The sequence below is a fragment of the Diadema antillarum genome, unplaced genomic scaffold, assembly GCF_040938485.1.
Source record: "Diadema antillarum isolate AM-2024a unplaced genomic scaffold, OU_Dant_1.0 seq00000665_RagTag, whole genome shotgun sequence".
In the NCBI taxonomy this organism is placed as follows: Eukaryota; Metazoa; Echinodermata; class Echinoidea; order Diadematoida; family Diadematidae; genus Diadema; species Diadema antillarum.
This window is the reverse complement of record NW_027271576.1, coordinates 126,749-148,007: the sequence shown is the minus strand read 5'-3', so window position 1 is coordinate 148,007 and position 21,259 is coordinate 126,749. Positions and strand designations below refer to the sequence as shown.

The following is a 21,259-nucleotide window of genomic DNA, read 5'->3' as shown; positions in this document are numbered from 1 at the left end:
ACCAAATTGCGTTTGTTTACAAGCAGAGCGCCACTACGACAAAATATTGAAAGGTTTGAATTAAAAGCGCGGCCGAGCCTGGCAGTGTAAACGGACAAAATTGCGGGGCTCGGCCTTGCAATTGAGGCTGGGCTCGGCCGCGGCTCAGCCGCGACTCGGCCCAGCCCCGCACTGTAAACGGGGTCTTATACTCAGTCATCAGAAAAGTTGACTTTGCATCAAATGAATACCAATAAATGTGATTCAAAAACACACAAGCAGACAAATAAACAAACATGTGCATCCATTATTGTCCCATGATCACAATGATTTTCAGGCATTGTGCCAGATTGACCTTCTTGAGATGTGATCATAAAAGAGGATTACTGTGGAGGACAAGGTGAACAAAGAACAGAAGTGACTGAGCCACCAACTGGGAAAACTAATTAGACAAGATCTTTGAAGTCAGGGTCATCAGACAACAAACATTACCATGGTCTCCAGCAACAGTAGGGAGCTTTAGATTTGCGACGCGGACGTTTAAGACGACGATTGCATTAGCCGTTCTCCTCTCTCCCTGTGTCGTGTTGAAGAGTAGCTTTAGATTACGCGAAGTTGCAACCTATAAAAAGTAAAATGGTGCCCCCATATGATCAGTGCATCAAGTAGCTCTCTGCGTCATGACTGAGTGGATGCAAAAATAGCCCAGAATGCATAGTGAAAACTCAGATGACGTGAGCTATAAATAGATGGATTGATTTTAGATAAAGCAATTTTGTGCATGTGCAGAATGTTTTTTTTTTTTCCTTCTGAACGTCCATGTTGCAAATAAAAGCTCCCTATTATCAGGATAAGACACTACACAAGGAAACAAAACACATGGGCACGCTGACATGGGTTTTTTAAGATCTTGCTCTTTTTGTTTGTTTTTTGGTATTCATTTTAATGATGCATAAACAATTTAACAAAGAAAATGAGTGGATTCGTTCTAGAGACAAAGTTGAGACAAGCCGACGACTCTTCGATGCAATCCTTCTTCTTGTGTGCTAGAAAGTTATAAAAACATGCAACTTTCTCTAAGCATCTGTTTCATTACTCTACCACAAAAAAAAAAAAGCTAGAATCCATCATCCCATCAAAGTGGCATGCAGGTGTCAATGAATGTTTGTTTGTTTGTTTGTTTGTTTGATTGATTTTTAAGTGCATGCTTCTGTGTGAAATGAGTGTTACAACATGGCTACCCTTTGACACATTTGTGGCTTTTTCTACCATACCAAAGATCATGTTCATCATATTTCCTAGACCACAGAAACCTGTTTTTGGAAATTGGAAAGTGGAAATTAATCATACAAATGATTTTTATTGCAAAGACTATGGGAGCCCATGTAGTAAGAAGAGATAAAATCAAATTTGACTCTTGATAAAGCGGTGCCCAGAACATCCAATAAAAAGTCTTGGGGGTCATGTTTCAACTTTTGTCTCTAGAGCCAATCACAGTCTACATAGTTCTTCCTATCATATACCTGGTGAAAGAGGAAACAGATAAATCTCTTGTATACCATACTACTACATTGCACTTGAGATTACCTAAGAAAAGACTTGGAAGAAATGGCTTACTTTACAGACACAATGGGCTGTACCAAAAGATATCAACATATTTGATACAAACTTGTACTTTTCTTTATGCACTACAGTAAAGCAAATAACCAAATGAGATGTACGGCAGACATTATCCCTAGAAAGAAGTCCAGGGTGATGTAGGCCTACTATTGAACTCAGTTTGATAATGACATTGAGATGTGACTGCAGAGCTACATGGCTCATATGCTCAACTAAACCACATGGTATGTCTCATTAGTAATACTGTAAACCACCTATACAGCCAGGGGAGAAAAAGAGAGAAGAAGACATTATTCAAGTGATTTTTACAATTCTGATTACAGCAGTAGCGATCTTAAAAATACAGGGGGTGAAATCTGGTAAGATTTGTTCCTGCATAAATAATCCTTTTCTTTCAAACTGAAACCTTTTGTTGTCGTTGTCTGCACAAAGGCTTGTAATGATGGGTCCGATGAATGGATTTCTGCCTGCCCATGACATCCCTATTGGGGACTTCCCCACAAACTATGAGAACATTTGACCAGTGGAATGATGATTTTGGTCTACACTCCATTGTGCTTATAGCCGGAGGAAAATAAAAGAGGTCTTGAGACACGTTCACATTCTGTTTAATGTTCCTATGAACGCACTTTTAAATCTTTCATTTGTGCGATCACTTTTACATTTCGAGTTTTCTGTCCTTTCTGACACACACAAAAATGGAATATGAAGCAGCTTGCAGAAAAGAAATCTGCAGTATTTACTCGAGATTATTTCCACAATCTTGTAGTTCTGAGATTTAGAGATTCTTGATGCTGAAGTAGGAATTTCACGCTTCTCATGATAATAGTACGTTCATCTACAATGTTGACACATTTTTGCATATTATACTGCCGTCTACCATTCCACTAGACTATTTCTACTAGAGGACAGTTGTATAACCTACCCCATTCCAAAGTAATAAAGCGTGTATTCCCTTAACTGATGTGCATATTCATTTATTTCATGTAACATTATCCACAACATTATTTCCTATACATGATAACATTTTATGTTATGCTCTTTATCGCTATATCATTGATAACAACTAAAATACAATATCACCTAAAAGTGAAATCATTTTCTAACTGATACACAACACAACCACACCGTTATGATAATAATCTTGATTACATTGCGCATAATAATCACACATTTTTTCTCAACATTAGGATTTAACATGTTCATGCAATTCAAAAGAAAGGCACATTGGTTTTGACTACTGTAAAAGTGGACATTTTCAGTGTTGAAATTTTCGCGCATATCACGCAAAGAGAAACTAGCGTGAAGATAAAAACCTGTGAATATTTTTGCTTGCCGTATCTTCTAGTAGTTGATGTCTCATTTTTGCTGAATTAACAACACACGAAACTCTTCTTACCCGGCTGAGCGCGAAAAAATTAGTCACACGAAAATATCCACTTTTACAGTATATGTTTGGAATGTGGAAATGTCACAGCAGTAGTCATAGTCTTACTTTCAGACCCAGATGTAGACCGAAAGGGACATCACACACCAAATCTGCCACATTTGCAAGGGGCTACTACAGGACACAAGGGGACAGACAGCTGCTGGCAAGGTGTTCGAGTGTCCACTTTAATACATTATACTTCTACGATGAATGCTATCGGCAGGAAATAAATAATTATCATTCGCAGTAACGCATGCAGAGTCGCACTTCATCGTAGATTCTATGAGAAAGACACACATAGCTATCGATAGATTGATGGATAAGTTGACACACTCGGCCAAACAAAGTAAAATGGCAAAGATACATATAGAATATGGATGGATAAATAACAAAAAGAAACAAAAAGCTAATGAAATAGATGGATAGTCAGATAAACAGATATACTCAAGAGAGATGGAATGATTGATCAAATTCTGATCAAGTGACCGACTATTGGTAGATATATATGCAAATGTCAAGATAAAATTAACCAATCTTATGGAAACATAGCTCTATCGATGACACACTGAACTGTGTGGTACTGAATATTGCTCAGAAGTAAAACCAACTTTTGCTTTGTCACTAGCATGTTCTCAAAGCATACGTGCGTGTATTGTATGAATACCGTGTATGCCATATATTTTGTGGGGGTTTTATTTTCACAAATTTGCCAAGGCACGTGCTATTCGCAAATTTCAAAATGTGAAAATTCTAATTCTGATCCAGACACAACTGCGAAGTGCACATCTACATTTTTCCATCCGTTGCCGTGCTCTGATATCACATATTTAACCATCCGCAAAGTCATAGGGAGGTCCTGATTTGTAAAAAACCAACACTCGCTAAACATATGACATACACCGTAACATATCATATCAACAACCATCAAGCAGCACACACACTCTGATGTCTTCACACGATATGGGAACAAATTCCTCCATCTTGGCAGTTCTATAATCTGAAAATCCAGAGACACCAGGACTCATTCAGGTCTTCATGCTAATGTGCACCATCCCCACTCCCTGGGGGAGTTCCATTTTTCTACCATTACTTTTTACTAAGGCTGGGCACATTGAATGTACGGACTCAATAGGCTTAATGTCATTACTCACTTTCGCAGCTGGACTATATATAAGTCCATCATAGCCCCAAGTTGTTTCTTGATGGAAATTCACAGAGTAAACAACAATCCAATTTATTCCAGTTACAAGGCAGCTTGTACTAAAACCACAACTTTACAGGCCAAAATTAGCACTGAACATCGATATATAGCCACTAATGCTGAAAACAATTAAAAAATAACCACATGAAAAAGTATTGCTTTTTATATACCATTATGCAAAGGTGAAAAAATACCTTTTCTGTTTCTTTTTGCTACAAAATCTTAAGTGGTAACATATATATATGAATACTTCAGCCATTTTATATCAAATGAAATATTGTTAAAAACAAAAACGACCTGTGCCGAACACTTTTTGTACATTATTCACTTGAGACCACTGCAGACACACAGATATCTCTTCATGAATTTGCTCCATAAACGTTGAGACTGATCACACAATGAAAAGGTTTTTTTTCTTAACTCATACTATACATCAGATGAGTTTTCATGCCTACCTCATAGCACAAGCTATCATATTATACACAAGAATAACTTCATATAATATTCTACTACTTGCATACACATTATACAAGGCTTGACACCAACTCTTAATCTTCTTTGGTGGCCAATCCTTGGATTTCATTTTTGGTGGCCCCCAAAGAATAAGGAAAAAACATAAAATTCTAAATTATTTCATATACATAACATGAAGATATGATAAATATGTGAAAATAGACAGGTATGAGAAAGTGCTTCAATTATCACACGATGTGACTAAGAAGTGCAAATATAGAAAAAAACAAAACATTAAAACTGGACTAATTTGATAAAACATCAAAATAATCACTGAACTGAGGCATTAAGCATGATTTTCCCTGACATCAAATATCCATTCAACAGAGGGTCATACCTAGTTCTATCATGGGATAGATAAAATTGCGATGTGAAAAATTTGGCAGTGAGAATGATATTTTAGTCAAATTTGGCCTCAATAAAGCCTGTGTTTAGCCACAAAGACTAGCGGTGACATGGCTTGCTCCCTTGTCATCTCAGCTAGCTAAAATGATTGCAGTTATGAAGCACTAAGCCGCCAGTTATTCTCCCCTATTCTGGATGATAAAAATCTTTAAACAATGTACGCACCCACACTGGAACATTTGATATCTTAAAAAAGTGGTGGCCCGACATCCATTTCTCTTGGCCCTGGGCCAATGGGCCACTGCTAATGTTGAGCCTTGACATTATATAACAAGTTTCACCTCTTGCCAATACTCCTCTAATTTCACATCACAGAAATTATGATCTTATCAAATATCATATGACACTTTTCTGCCATAATACAATACATTTATATATGTCACATTTGACCGCATTTTTATGTACAGCATAAATTGCATGTTGTATACAGAATGCAACTGTCACGAAAATCTAGGTGCTTGTTAAACATAATATATCTTTGATGCTCTTATCCCTGCTGTTTTAATACTTTGGCATTTGGACCGTAGATCAAACAGAATGATATTTACTCTACATATACATCCGATTCTACACTGACTTTAAATTGCAACTACATTGCTTTAAAATATTTCAACACGAAGAGAAAATTACAGAAGAGCTTTTTGCTATCATGAAACAATGGTTATAAATACATTTAAAAAATAATGAGATACAAAAGCAACTAAAGGCCACCATAATCAAAATCACAAAGCAAACTTACACTGTCTTCACCAGAGGAAGAATTGTTTACCATTATACTTTATCACAATAAAAATTCATATAACGTGTTTTCATTTTGATACTCTTTGCATTTTGCATAAATGTTACCTTACAGTTGATTTAATGCCTTTCTCTTCCTTCTTTTTTTTTTTTGTGCTTTGGTATTGAGCAGGTGAAATATTGCCATTTTCCCATTTCAAAGACAATGCTGCCATAGTCCCATGTACCAAGAAATATATCCTCATCCCTCCGTAATTGTTCACTTGCCAGAAATGAGGGGACAGAGATTCTGCATGCAGGGCAAAGTGAAACAAGGGGGGGGGGGGGGGGGGGGGGGGGGGGGGGGAGGGGCCTCCACTTGGTACAGAAAAATCAATCTTCAACTGAATTTTTGGCAGAAAACCCTCCCAGAAAAGAAAGGCATCTTTCCCCGAGGTCATAGAGTACAAATCAGGTTTCCTAACAATGTCTGCCTCGACTCAACAATGTGAAATGAGATTCAAGATCTTCAGCAATCTTTGCTTCAAATTCGCATGAAACAAAGACAGCTATTGTCAATATCAACAAAGTGTTTTTTGTGTGTGTGTGTGTGTGCGTTTTTTTAATTACTAAGCATCTGTCGCAAATCTCATTTGTTTATTGTCAAGTTGTATTGGAAAAATAAAACAAACAAACTCAGAATACTGGACACATACTCTGTATTCCCGTAGTTGTTGTTGTTGTTGTTGTTGTTGTTGTTGTTGTTGTTGTTGTTGTCGTCGTCGTCGTCGCCATCGTCGTCGTCATCATCGTCATCATCATCGTTGTTGTTTAAAATTGGGTGTACAGACTACTACAGAGTACTGCACCAGCACACTGTCTATATCAAAACAACCTTGCCTGGTACTTTCATCAGAACGTGGCATACTACTGGTACACCTCACAGGATTGAAAAGATTGCTCTGCAGGCAGCCACACAATGTTTCAGCTCACCCTTCCACTCAATCCACTGCTCAATTTCTTTGAATCAACTGTACCCTGTAGATTGGAATTTGTTTAGCTTTAGCGATACATGCGCTTTACATAATCTAAACCACAAATAAAAAAATAAAAACAAAGGACAAAAGTCCTAGGTATGCTCAAACAGCTACAGACTGTAGCTGTCTGCTAGCCAAGTTGTACCCTGTACCAAATAATTATACTAAGATACTCTTCGTTGCTACAACATTCATCTCACCACAAATTTGATGATCAGAAAACTTATAAGGTAAGCAGAAACAAGCAATTTGTGCATGATAGGTAGCAAGAAATCTAAGTTGCTCTGTGAATGCTGTCACAGTAGACACACAGGAGACATCTTGCCATGCAGGTATCTCAGTTGTTTTGGTCCTCTAATTGCAATGCCAGGCATTTATGCCTATGAAGCCTGATGATAGGGTAGAGCGGTGGTACAATCAATCGGCATTCTCCTGGGGCATAGGTTGGCCACTATGAGTAATAGGTCAGCACACTGGTCTGGTTGCCACGCATCAGCAGCATGGGGGGGAGGTCGTCGGAGAGCACTTCCAGCCAGCTCATGTACATGATGGGCGGACAGAGCTCCTTGCGAGGCATTGGCAGGGACCTGAAGAGGGGTGGGCGGGGGAGGAGCAAGCATTGCGTCATGAGGAACAATATTACACTTCTGTCACTTCAAAAGAGCACAATAGGTAATGTTACATTGTAAGGCAAAACCTATGAAAACAATGATTGAATCATTACAGTCATGGTGACGATTATTGTATCATTTCATTAAAGCCAAAAAGAAATAGGAAAGGAAAAGAGAGACAACCAAAAAAAACCAAAAGAAGCAAAGCAGCAAAGGCAAATAAAAAAGAGAAAAGTCCAAACACAACACTTATCTTATCGTACTGCTTGGAGATTTACTCAACACATTTGGAACATTTCACAGGGACAGGTGATTATCATTGCATTGGCCTTACAAAGATAAAACATTTAAGTTTTTCACATGAATTGTGTGGTGGCATATCAGACACAGAAATATTTTGGCCCTGTCCCATGAGGCTCTGTGCAATACAATCTGTAGCTTCTTATTACTGCAGACACCATGGCAACAGGTGGGCGTAAGGTCTGTGACCACTGCAGACACTGCCATGATGAGCGTAAGGTCTGCATGTTTGCAAGTGCTTTATTGATAGAGAAACCTCATCTACTAATTGCAAGTAATGTTTCATATCTACACAACATTGTATGATAGATCAATGGAGAGTCATTGTAAAGCTGATATAAGAGAAGTTATTATAATCAATAAAACGGCAACAATGTATACAGCAATGCTGCACACTGGCACTGGTCTGACGATCCCTGACCAGTATAAAATCACTGTCGGACCAGTAACTTTTTCAGGAATGGACCAGTAAAAAAATAGAAAACCTGGACACCTACTGGTCCGACAGACAGGTTGGACCAGTAGAAAAAAAGGGTTAAGTGTGCAGCGCTGTAATACAGATATTCACCCTAAATTTAATCAAGGTCAGAGTGTTTCAGATTTTCATCAAAGACAAGGCACTAACTATCTAGATCTAATTTTTATCACCTCTTCACTTTGTTTCAAAGAATTTGGATCTGTTATTGTTGCTAAAACTGAACATTACGCAGGGCTCAACACCAACTTTTTTCTCTGGTGGTCCATTCAGCTACTAAAATCTTATAAAGTTGCAAATTTGGTGGCCTGAAAAAAGAAATGCAGTGGCATGAAATAAAAGGAACATAGCAAATCATTTTGAAATGTAGTTTCCCGATCGGGCCACCAGGCCACTGCTAATGCTAGTGGTGGTTTATCCATCTCAGAAAGCATCCCCAAACAGACCCCGGAGTATCAATGCTACAAGCTTTTTTCAGAGCACACATGCAACTATAATGAATGGGTGAATATGCTTGAACTCACATGACAATCAGCGAGGCATTCCTGGAGTGTTCCTCCAGCAGTTCCCTCAGCCGGATCTGCCTCATGGTCTGCAGGACAAAAGAGGATGTAGATTCTGTAACTACTAGGTCAGCACAAGGCGTGATTCAGCAGGATGTGGCTCGTAAATGTAAATATTACCCCCCCCCCCCCCCCCCCCCCCCCCCGAAAGAGATAAACAAATGAATAAATAAATGAATAAATAAATAAATTAATCAATAGATAAATAATAAATAAATAAATATATAAATAAATGAATAAATAAATAAACAAACAAACAAATAAATAATCATACCTGATGCTTCAGAGAAACAAACTCAAATCCAAATTCATGAATTTCTTCCGTCGAGATGTTTTCATTGCAACTGATTGACAAATTGCCCTACATCGACGTAAATAAGCACTGAATTTGAATAACAAAGCAGTACCCGCTGCATGCTATAAGGATTAGAACCAACACTTGCTTTCGGGCGAAAGCTCGGTGGTCTAGTGGAGATGACGCCTGTCCGGTGATCAGGAGGTCGTAGGTTTGAATCCTGCTCGAGTATGTACGCCCATGATTTTTTATCATGGCTACTACTAAACACTGATCAATTCAGTGCTTATTTACGTCGATGTAGGGCAATTTGTCAATCAGTTGCAAACTCAAATCCACTGATCTCCCACCAAACAAATCACCTTTGCTATGCTTTCCTTTAACACTTTAGTACTCTCTGGCATAGCTGTTTCACCAGTGAATAAAAAATGAATTTGTTATGAAGTTATTTCAAATGGAGAGACCAAAATTGGGAAGTTGTGAGGCATTGACATCATCATCTAATTTGCATTATGTGACTCTGACTGGCATCTATACTGTAGAAATCACAATGAATTCTTTATAACATTCTAATTTCTTATTTCTTGTTCACTTTACAAAAAAAAATTCTCAATTCTTTTTCTTTGATTTCACTCAATGTATTATACACTGACCAGAACTCCAGGTCTGCTAACATTCCCACATCCAAATTAGGAAGATTCCACACAGCAATCAGGGAGATATCTGTGTGTTACATGCATTTCAATGGGCAAAAATAATCCCAAATCAGGGAAATTTTAATATTCTTTTATACAGACATGGATAGATTTTGATATTTTCAGGGAGAATCCTGCAGAATCAGCGAAACTTGGCAACTCTGGAACAGAGGGAAGAGTTTTCTCTTTACTGTAGAGAAATCCTTGCATCCTTTCCCTGTGGATCTCACCTTCTCCTTCAAAGACTCCACGTTGGCCTCTGTGATCTTCCAGGGATGCGACTTAGGGTCTTCGTCATCTTTCAACAGCCATGGTCTGATGAGGTTGTTGAACTTCTCTATACTGTAGAGATGAAGCAAAATGTAATACATAGACAGAACACATACTTACATTTTGTTATATTCCTTCTCTTGTTTTATTTTGTTTGTTTTTCTTTTTGTTTTTTCCACACAGGAAACTCCCAGTATTTGACAATGTCACACACACATTGGCAGCCTACTTTAATAGCGATCATTTGATGTTCCAGCATATTAGCAATAGTGGCATTTGGCAGAGTTAATGGAAATATTTAAGTGTAAGAGCTACAGATTGTACACTATACTTCAGGATATTGTGTAGTCAATTTGTATCAAAGACTCGCTGTCGTGGTGAATTACATTAGCAGCAACTACTATGGCAAAGAGTAAAAATCCTCAAATCTGATCGGTATGTTGCAATGGCAGCTGACATTACAGTAAATGACCATGGCAAGAAGTCGTATTGGCAATAATGGCCTCTGGCTATGGGTGCATTTGAGCACTCTCCTAAAGATGTACCATACCGCACCGAATCCTCGCCAGAGGAGCATTCAAATGCTCCCAAAGTGTATCATACTATACCATACGGAACCAAAAGCGGACCACTTTCTAATGTGCTCCAAAAGTGTACCATACCGTACCATGCCATGCCAGAGAGCGTTCAAAGCAAAGTAGTCCAAAATATATGTTGATATGAGAAGAATGTGTGTACAATCATAATACAAAGAGTCAATTCTCTATGTTACGGACACCTGTATGTAGCCTACATTGTAATCACGCTACCACATACGTGAATATGCTGGTTGCTACAAAACCTGTTACCCATCTGACTCGAGTCCAAAAATAGCTCATGAGGTACACTTTTTTTCACAGAGCACTAGAATGCTCCCACTCTGGCATGGTATGGTACAGTAAAGGTATGGATCAGTTTGCTTCAGTTCTGTTCATTGAGTGCTCAAATGCGGCCTAAGAAAGAGGCCCTTAAGGGTACCTTGCTGCCGAAGGCTTCTTGCTGATGTCTGGGATGATTGTCACGCTGTCATGAGGAATGCGAAACTTGCTCAGCATGTTGGCCATACTGTAGAAAAACAAACACACAGACACAAATGTGGTAAAAGACAGACACGCAATGTGGCTTCCATTTTGTACATTCCTGACTGATGAACCCCCTGAAAACGAAAAGAAAAGAAATATGCCCCAAAGTTAAAAACTGTCTTCTATCATTTGGCACATTGTAAAATACATCAATCAGCATTACACTTTTTTTTTTTTGTCTATTAAAGGTACTGGTTTAGATCCATTTAAATGTCCTAATTCTAGGTAATCACTTTCTATTATCTAGTCAAGAACGTAAAGATTACATCTTGAGGAAATAAGGCAAAACTTTCAGGTGACTTAATGATCATGTTAATTTCATAAATTCACTTGTACAGAATAGCATAGCAATTCTCTATGATTACTATCTCCCAAGATATGCTGTACTGATCAAATATCATTTGTCATTATCCTTCATTGTGTAATAAAGCTGCCAAATTGATTATTATCCTAATGGCCTACAAAAAGGCTCCATGTAACCACCCCCTCCTGAATAGTAAAAAAAAAAAACTTTCTTCAATAGTATTTTACAAAAGAATAAAAAACAAACAAACAAACAAACCATTCACAATGCTTTATTTTGAAACCCTATCATTCAATGACACCAGTATTAACAATCATAAAGAAACAGGAAACAATAATTGGAAAGCATTAAACCTTCCTTTCGGTGGTAACAAAAAGTGGTCTGGGAATGGACTTACTTTCGTTTCTCATGGTCCATCCGCTCTTTCTTGCCACTAGCAAACACCCTCATCTTGCACTTCTGCCAGTTGGACTTCTGGGTCAGTAGATGGGGCAGCAGGAGGGTCAAACCTGGTCAGTGGACAAATGGACGGGTCAGCGAGTCTGTGTGTCTTTCATTAATCTCATACACTATATTCTGTGAAGCAGCACATGCACACAATTATCCATTCCATTCTTCTACTGACCTATCCTATCTATCTGCAATCATCTGATATCCATACATCAATCTGGCTATCTTCAGCTAACTTTCCATACATCCACCCATCCAGCCAGTTGTCCATCGATACATTTATCATCCATTTATCCACTCATTCATGCATCCATCAATTTATCAAATCATTCGTTATCCTGCTAACTCTAAATCTATTCAACAATCTAGTTACCCATCTACTCATCCTTTCAACAATCCATCCATCCATTTATCAATTTCATCCATACACCAACCCCATTCATACATCATCCGTCCTACTCATCTATCCATCCCATTCACCCATTCATCCATCCATCTTCATCATTCATCCATCCCACCCATTCATCTACCCATCAATCCCATTCATACCTCCATCCATCCTATTCATTAATCCATCCCATTCATCCATTCATCAATCTCATTCATCCATCAATCCCTTTCATTCATTCATCCCATTCATCCATCAATCCCTTTCATTCATCCATCCCATTCATCCACCAAGCCTACAGTATTTCTCCATCCATTCCTCCATCCATTCCATTTCTTCATCCATCCATTCAGCCATCATCCATCATCCATCAGTGTATGTCAGCGGCAGCCACGACTATGATGAGCAGGACAGACTCTTCAAGTGCCCAATACCTGCCTAAAACAATACAGGGGTAGAGCCTTCTCTTCCATTGCTCCATGTCTCTGGAACTCTCTACTAATTCAACTTCAGAACTGTATAACAACCGTGACACATTCAAATTTGACCTAAAGACCTGTATTTTAATGCAACTCTGTGACTAATGTGTGAAATATTCATCATCATCATCGTCATTATCGTCATCGTCATCTTCATCATCGTCCCTGTCATCATCATCATCATCATCATCATCGTCATCATCGTCATCATCATCATTGTTACAATTGTCATCGTCGTCATCATCATCGTCATCGTCATCATTATCGTCGTCATCATCATCATCCATGAATTCCAATCACCCAAAGAACCCACCTCCATCATCAAAGAGCCACCAGACGTCGATGGTCCCCTTTGGTTGCTTGCCCAGGAACTTCTGCGTGGTCTTGATGACGGGGTCGATCTGCATGTTTCGCACCAGCTTCTCGCTGGTCAGCAGGGGTCGCGTCTGGTCCGGCTGGCCATTCATGTCAGCCTCCGAGTTCTGGACCAGTGCGGACGACTCTCGGGCCTCTTTTTCCGTCACTCCTCCCACTGCCCCGTCCTGCTCGGCTTTGTCCCTTTCGGTCTCATCAGTTACCGTGATGGTCGGGGTGGTGACATCATTCTCACCTGGGTTATGTGAGATGGAGCAAGCTACAAGGTGTGATCAAATGCTTGAGGTTTCATCAGCATGAGACTGGCATGTGTTTGCTACAACTGTCTAAACCTATATGATAAGTAAAATATATTCTATCAATTCATTTTTTACGTAAAACTTGAAAAGACTTTCAGCGCAGCTTTAATTCATCTTAAGTTTGTTATCATGCAGGTATTCATTCCTACACAGAGCCCATGAAACATGAATATCTACATTAAAATTTCAGGTATATTACAAACATAATAGAAAAATAAGAAATAGACAAATGAAAGTCATAAGTATGACACGCCTTTAAAGATCACCAACCAACACTGAGGGTTTGAAAAGAATCATGGTCATTGTGACAAATAAAATTCAGAAAAAAACAAACATCGCGGGACTCGTATGCTACACAAGCTTACATATATTCCTAATGTTGGGCACAGATCCATTCAGACCAGACAGTCCTGAATTTTGTGACAAAATAGATTTTGGAATTATTTCTTGAATTGTATGCACTGGGTGCCAAGGATGAGAGCAGTCCTTCATACAGCAAACTTGGATAATGAATACCAGAAGTCTCATCTTGAACCATGAACTTTGACTTATGGCTGCACTACAAGGCTGATTTAATATTACAGCATCCATCAAATGATTTACTTTTTCGAAGCATCTCTAAGATGAAGTAAGCTGTTTTTGTTTTTGCTTTTTAAAGAAACCACTACATAGCAACACCAAAATGCAAAATTTCTTGTTTTCAAACCAAAAAATAACTATCATACCAGACAGACGTTGACCTGCTCATGAAGAAAAACTAAAATTTCAAGGGTTCAAAGAGCAGAACTTCTCCCTCTGCGCAACTGATTTGCCTATTAAACAGACATCATATGGACATCTCCACTCCTACAGAAATGCTTTGAACTGAATTGCACTCAGTGACTAATTGTCTTCATTACTACTGCACTTGAGAACGATGATTCACTAACCTTTGACCTCTTCCTTTGTGGTGCTGGGATCTTCTTTTTCAAAGTTGAGGGCAGCAGACACATCGACTCCCTCCTTCAGTCTCAGAATGCACACACCCAGCTCTAGGTCAAAGGCATCGCTAGAAAGATACAAGGAGCATCATACATTTGTGCTGGTGCATATAGGTCCTCACTAACCTGCTGAAGCTTAGACCCAAGTGTACTATTAAGGCAGGTGTACTATTAAGGCAGGTGTTCATGATATACACATATCATAGGAAAATCAGCTCGTCCTCAACGGATCAATGTTTGCTGGTAAGGAAGTTCCTTAAAATTTTGTTTTCTGCCACTAGCCAGCCATTCTGGTCTCCCATTGCATTCTTGTAAACAGATCCTGCTTCTCACAATCGCATGAGTTGAAGACCTCAATTCCCACTTGATTTACAGCTCTGGCTACTAGGTCCAAAAGCCATTATCACTCACCTTATGACCGGGGGAAATTCCGAACAGTTTTTCTGTCATTACAATCACGCAAGACTCGAATATGATGCAATATGCAATGTACTTGTCCACATTTTCATGACAAAATCACTTTATGGTGAGAGTAATGGCAATTGAATATCTGGCACAACAAAAATTTTGATGATTTTATTTCTGCACGTTATACTCAACATAATTAATGCTCCAGAATCAGTGCATATTAGAATACATCTGGGAATAAGGCCCTGTTTCATAAAGCTGTTCATAAAGTTACGCACGACTTTACGGACGACTTAAATATGGCAAGCCAAGCGGGTTTCCCAATCATTGTTAATTTCAATAGCTAAAGTTGAAATCTGCAGATGATGATGATTATTCTTACATTTTAACACACGATTTTAGTTGAAAGTGTATTTTGCCCCAATGTACAATGTAGATGAAATACTGTTATACAATCATACTTTGTTAAAACATAATGAAAAAAAATATGGGCTCACGTATTGGCATTTCATATTCCAGTCGTTCGCAAAGTCATGCATAACTTTACGAACAGCTTTATGAAACAGGGTCCAGGAATGAAATAGACTCACTGTATAATACCCTGATAGTCCAAGACATCCTCGATCTTACATGTTTTCCAGTCCCTCTTGAAGCCCATGAAGATTGTATTTGGACGAATCTTACCTAGGCCTCCAAGCTTCGGTGAGAACAAGAGCAAAACCAGTACGCTAGTAAGCTTCCAACTGGGATTTTACCATTTAATCATTATCATCATAATCATCATTACAGTCAGAATTTTGTTACATCAAGTCAATAGACAAGCAACCCAATACCTCCTGTTACAGATTTGTGCTTGAAATGCAGAGATCTACGGTAACAGATCAGCCATAACTATGTGAAATTGCATTAGAATAACAAAATTATAGCTTCCAAATAAATAAAATTCTTGCATGACTTGTTTTCATAGCAACAGATTACATATTGACTATTTACTGATTACCGTATGTTATTTTCGCGAGGGTTTAATTTTTGCAAATTTTGCGAATCACAGTTGGACCGCAAATTTAACAACACACGAAAATGTCACAATGCGCTAAGGTGATAGTGCGCTTGTAACGGCCTCTGCGTCAATTTGTGAAAACAACATCTCGTGAAAATGTATGTGACCTCCTCATTCTCGAAAATATCTGTACGCGAAAATAACAGCGTATACAGAATTTACGTCAATGTATGGCAATTTGTCAGTCAATTGCAACAGAATTATAGCTGTTCACTATTAACAACTGGCACTTCTTCATTTGATGTGACTTTCACAGGGCCAACCATGAAGGCTCGGGTGGTTGTTGTAATTCTTTTACAATCGACGCCTGTCTTTCACACAAAAGAGGACAAGTCTTCAATTTGTCTTGATGTCACTAACTTAACTTATTCCATCTTACAAAATAATGAAGACACATGTACATATGGGTAGAGTCGTTGAGGCATTTAGAATTTCTGAAATATTGATATCACAAAACATTATACACGAAGAAAACATACAAGAGTACGGATTTGATGCTAAAAATATGTGATCATTTGAAAACTAGAATTCTGCCCCTAAAAGCCATTTCACCACAACAAAAGTAAAACCTTCTGTGGCCATTCAGAAGTAACCTCACCTGCATAAGTTGCTGGGCTCCTTTTCTCAGTGTTGGTGCAGTGGTGAAGGCAAGGAATGCCTTGATTTTCTTGTAATTCAACCACTGCTCATACTCCGCAGTTCGTAGCTGTCTAAACACTTGAGACTGCTCTCCCTGGGGGAAAGGACACAAGCAAGTTTCATTTTCAGAATAACATAAAAAGCTGACGTATAAAGTGTCAAATTTGAGACTCTGGAAATTTCTTGCTGAAAGGTAGATAAATACACTATAAATAAGAAAGGTCACGGAATATACAATAAGAAAAAGAATGATATTGGTTTATGAATTCTTTATTTCTAGAGAAAGAGAGCAGAACATGTAGAGACAGCAAATGAGCTTGGTTAGAAAGTGCCCAATTACAAAAGTAGTTATAAACAATGTTCAATGACATAGAGTAGATAAAAATGTATGACAAGGAGTGGTTAGAAATGAACACAGAAAAGGAATAGTTGGAAATGTACAGGGGAGAGGACTACTTAACCCATTGAGGACGAGTCCCGAGTATACTCGGGCAAGCGTCTATGGGAAATGCATGTTGTAGCAACATCAAACCGTCCTCAATGAGTTAAGAATGTCAAATGAAAAGGACAAGTTAAAAAGACAGGATGGTCTGGACTATCTAAAAAAAGTATGACTTCCAAGCACTGGTTAACCAAAAAAAAATAAAAATAAAAATAAATAAATAGATAAATACACTAGAAATGTCGCTATGGCGACTGGTATGCCTCCGCCATAATGCATGATTCTCCTAATACACTGTAGGTCTATAGTACATGTGGACAATGTGTGATTACATTTTCACAAAACTGGCAAAATATTAAAATGACATGTTTATCACAAATGTATCAAATGTTCACCTTCCTTGACCTATGTTTAATCGGATGAATAGGAGAGCATGTATTTGGGGATTTAAGAACTTTAACTTCGACTTTGACCCTTTCATAAGTTTACGCACTTGAGTAATTTTAAAGGTATGGAAAAAAAGTGCAATTTCTGTATTGAACAGTAAATTGTTATCATTTTCATCTGGCCTTTGATTCATAAGAGAATCACTGTCAGGCAGGTATACATAAATATATACTAAGTTTAAAGATAACTTGAGCCACTTCCGAGATATGGAGAAAGAAGTAAGTTCAGCGCTTTCACTTGATCTTTGACCTTTTGACCTTTGACCTTCTTGGCAAAAAAAAAAATCCCAGAGAATCTCTAGTGGGTTATACATGCATACATCAAGTTTAACCCTAACTAGGCCGGGGGGGGGGCCTCAGAGGCCCCCCCCCTCGACGTTCCGCGCGATGTATCGCAATCGCAAAAAGCTATCGGCGCGACGTTTCATGACTTTTTTCTTTCGAGTCTCCCGCATCTTTTGACACCAAATTTGCGACGCCCGGGCGCGCGGTTCCGAAGTTACGCATAAATATGTACATGCATGTCAGACCAAAAATTGCTCAAAAACGTTAATTCGTGTACAATTTCAATGCAAACTGTGCTTACAGGCAAATTTCATAAAAGCATGATTATTTTGGTGTTTTATTGATTAAAATCAATGAATAACATATTTTCTTGTTCGGAGCAATGTCGCGGACAAATTTCATCGAAAAAACAATGAAAAACATAAAGTCGAAAAAACAAAGAAATACATAAGAAATTCCAAAAAACAATAAAATATTTAAGAATTTTTTCGGATATCACAATTTTTTTTCATTACATTTGCTAAGGACACTAAAAAGAATATTTACACAAAAAAATAAGCCTGTTTTGAGCTTTATTTTGTGATTTATACCAAATAGTGTGATTTCATGCATCATCATGCATAAATTAGCATAATTTAGCATAAACAATGATTTTTTGAAAAAATAACTTCATGGTATTTTAGATTACATCATAGGCAATGTGTGTGCCAATTTTCGTTGCGATCGCGCGGTCGACGGCTGAGATCTGGAGGGGGGGGGGCCTGGGAGCCCCCCCCCGGCTCTATCAACTACCTAAATAGCCCGGCCTAGTTAGGGTAAAAAAAAATAATCCTGCTGGCATTGCATAAATATAAGGAAAATAGTAAAATTTTGAAGTATTGCCCTTGACCTTTGACCCCTGACCTTTGACCCCATGAACCCCAAATTCCCTAGATAACCACTGCCAGTCAGTACATGCATATATATTTTGTTCCATGAAGATACCTTGAACACGTTTCCAAGATAAAGAGAAAAAAGTGAAATTTTAACATTTTACTTGACCTTTTGACCTTTGACCTTTTGACCTCATGACCCCAAACTTTCACCAGAGAATCTTAATGGGGTAATACATGTATACACTAAGTTTCAAGAAAATATCTTCAGGCATTCCATAGATATGGGGGAAATAGTGAAATTTTAAGCATTTGACCTTGACCTTCTGACCTTTGACCTTGAGCATGTGCACCCAAAAGTTGATAGGCACAACTTCACCCCCTAATACACATACATACCAAGTTTCATTAGGATACCTCAAATGGTTTTGATAGTTACCCTGTCCACAAAATTCATTACAGACGGACGGAAGGACGGACGGACGGACGGACGGACGGACGGACGGACAACCCGAAAACATAATGCCTCCGGCACCACTTCGTGGCGGAGGCATAAAAATAAGAGAGAAATGACTAGATTAATCAAAGAATGAAATGTGACAAGAAAGGCTTAAACCACATGACAAGCATTAGTTGATGAGGTTGACGAATGCCACGTTATCAAAAGAAAGACTAAAGACTGTGAAGTGGCCTCCTCTAAAAGAGATTTTGACAGAATGCTCTCTTACCAGTATGACATTGCCACAGAGCAGCAGACTGGTGTTCTTGGTGATATGAGAGACGAGGTGGAGCATAGCTGGTCTGCAGTTTGGTGGTCCACAGAGGAGCAGGATCTGAGGTCTGGCAAAGACAAAAAAAAATACGGAAAACACAAATAGTGGAGAAATAATACCTACATTAGGACGAAGGAGTCACAGTAAAGTCAAATGACACATTGAATCATAATGTGGGATCCCCCTCCCCTATTAAAAACAAAAAGATATAAAGCTTCTTCTTCGTCTTCAAATTCTATTTCTTAGTTGGGGATGTTATGAAGATGCCCCATTACATAGATGCCAAATATGTCACTAGATTATTTAAGCACATCTGGTGGTCACAATAACCTCATAATTATTTCTTCAACTTGTTTTGGTTCCCAATGTTTCGGGAAATATATAGTTTGGAACACAGCACCTGCATGAGAAGACTCAATGACACAGAAAAGATGTGCCGAAAATATAAGTTTTCATTATTCACATCTAAGAAGTTCTGACAACATGGCAGTGTAATTCACCTTTGTCATAAGTATGCTCATTTGGTTTCAACCCACATGGTCTTGTCGTTTTTCATCTACATGATTATTGTACATAACCACTGCCACATGGTTGAATTACCATTTCATCTAGTTTACCAATAAGGCTATGCCAATTTTATCTAATATCCAATTGGTCCGTTATCACCAAGTCTATTTTCTTAATAGAAAATGAGGTCAGTGGCAATTAGACCATTAGGTCATTTACATAGGTGAAATGACAATCTGCCAAAGTGACTAATAGACCAAATGGTCATTACATGAAATTGAGAGTACTGTAAAAGTGGTTTCTTTCGCGTACAGAAACTTTCGCGGTTTCAATCGGTGCCGACTTTTTCGCGTGTGTTTAAATTCGCGGTCGGTAATGATGGCGTTGTAACAACCGACGAGTTCAAAACATTTTAAATTCGCTGTTCAACCTCAAAGCGCGAAAAGCGCGAAAATAAAACCACCGCGAAAGAAACCAATTTTACAGTAAACAAAATGAATTTAGCTGTATTGGTGTTCAGACGATCTGGGAATTAAGCCAACTTGTATGAAACAAAGTGACTACATTGTATAAACCTATGAAGGGTATCTTTAGGGGCTAAGCCTAGAAAGAATAACAATACCTACCTGAATGTCTTCACATGTTCTGGCACATTGCCAAGTTTAATAGTGGTCTGCAGAGCTCGCTTGTACAAAAAGGCTTGGTTGGAAGATCCCCAGTTAATTTCTGTTGGTTAAAAGGGCAAAACATTTTCACTTTTTTGTTTGACGCTTGCCGTGTCAAAACTTATATTTCTTCCCTTTCATGATGGCACATGTTCTTGAGGAATTCATCTTTATACAGCTCAGCAGGTTAATCACAGGGCAAACAACCTTTGCAGACTGATTAGATGACTGACGGGCTGAATAACTGGATAACTAACTAAGGGTGTGTTTATGCTAGATTTGTGAAGGCAGAATCAGCATTTTGGAATGCTGATTCAAAATGTCGTTCACGGTAGCACAGCTTACGTGTATGCTCACATTTTTCTAGCTTGTGAGAGAATGTTTGCGATTGCTTCGTTATATTGGGGTACGCACTTTCTCCGAAGTTCTGGACTGAGTGTGTGCAATGTTCATGTTTCAACTAGCTTCATGTTTAGCATGTCTAATACAGTATGATATCATTTTGATTATTTACTGGTACACATACGTAGGCTGTAGACAATGATAGGAAATATGAATATTTATATTACCAGCAAATTGTTGACAAAATCGTATTGTATTGTAGTGAGGTCTTTATGCATTAACATGTCTGTGTACGTACAGTATGTACCGACAGG

General features: G+C 38.4%; 1 protein-coding gene across 1 annotated transcript in view; it reads right to left on the bottom strand.

Annotated features, from left to right (window-relative positions):
• Nucleotides 1-7,300: 7,300 nt before the first annotated feature.
• The window catches only part of LOC139736839 (solute carrier family 12 member 2-like), a 55,377-nt gene continuing 41,418 nt past the window's right edge, over nucleotides 7,301-21,259 (bottom strand). The window contains exons 15-25 of the mRNA XM_071647502.1: nucleotides 20,565-20,664; nucleotides 19,387-19,498; nucleotides 16,573-16,707; nucleotides 15,505-15,611; nucleotides 14,456-14,574; nucleotides 13,166-13,462; nucleotides 11,933-12,044; nucleotides 11,128-11,214; nucleotides 10,071-10,182; nucleotides 8,812-8,879; nucleotides 7,301-7,488 (exon numbers count right to left, since the gene is read on the bottom strand). Of these exons, the coding sequence (XP_071503603.1) occupies nucleotides 7,353-7,488; nucleotides 8,812-8,879; nucleotides 10,071-10,182; nucleotides 11,128-11,214; nucleotides 11,933-12,044; nucleotides 13,166-13,462; nucleotides 14,456-14,574; nucleotides 15,505-15,611; nucleotides 16,573-16,707; nucleotides 19,387-19,498; nucleotides 20,565-20,664 (1,385 nt within the window). The 3' untranslated portion in view covers nucleotides 7,301-7,352. The remainder of the gene's footprint in view (nucleotides 7,489-8,811; nucleotides 8,880-10,070; nucleotides 10,183-11,127; nucleotides 11,215-11,932; nucleotides 12,045-13,165; nucleotides 13,463-14,455; nucleotides 14,575-15,504; nucleotides 15,612-16,572; nucleotides 16,708-19,386; nucleotides 19,499-20,564; nucleotides 20,665-21,259) is intronic.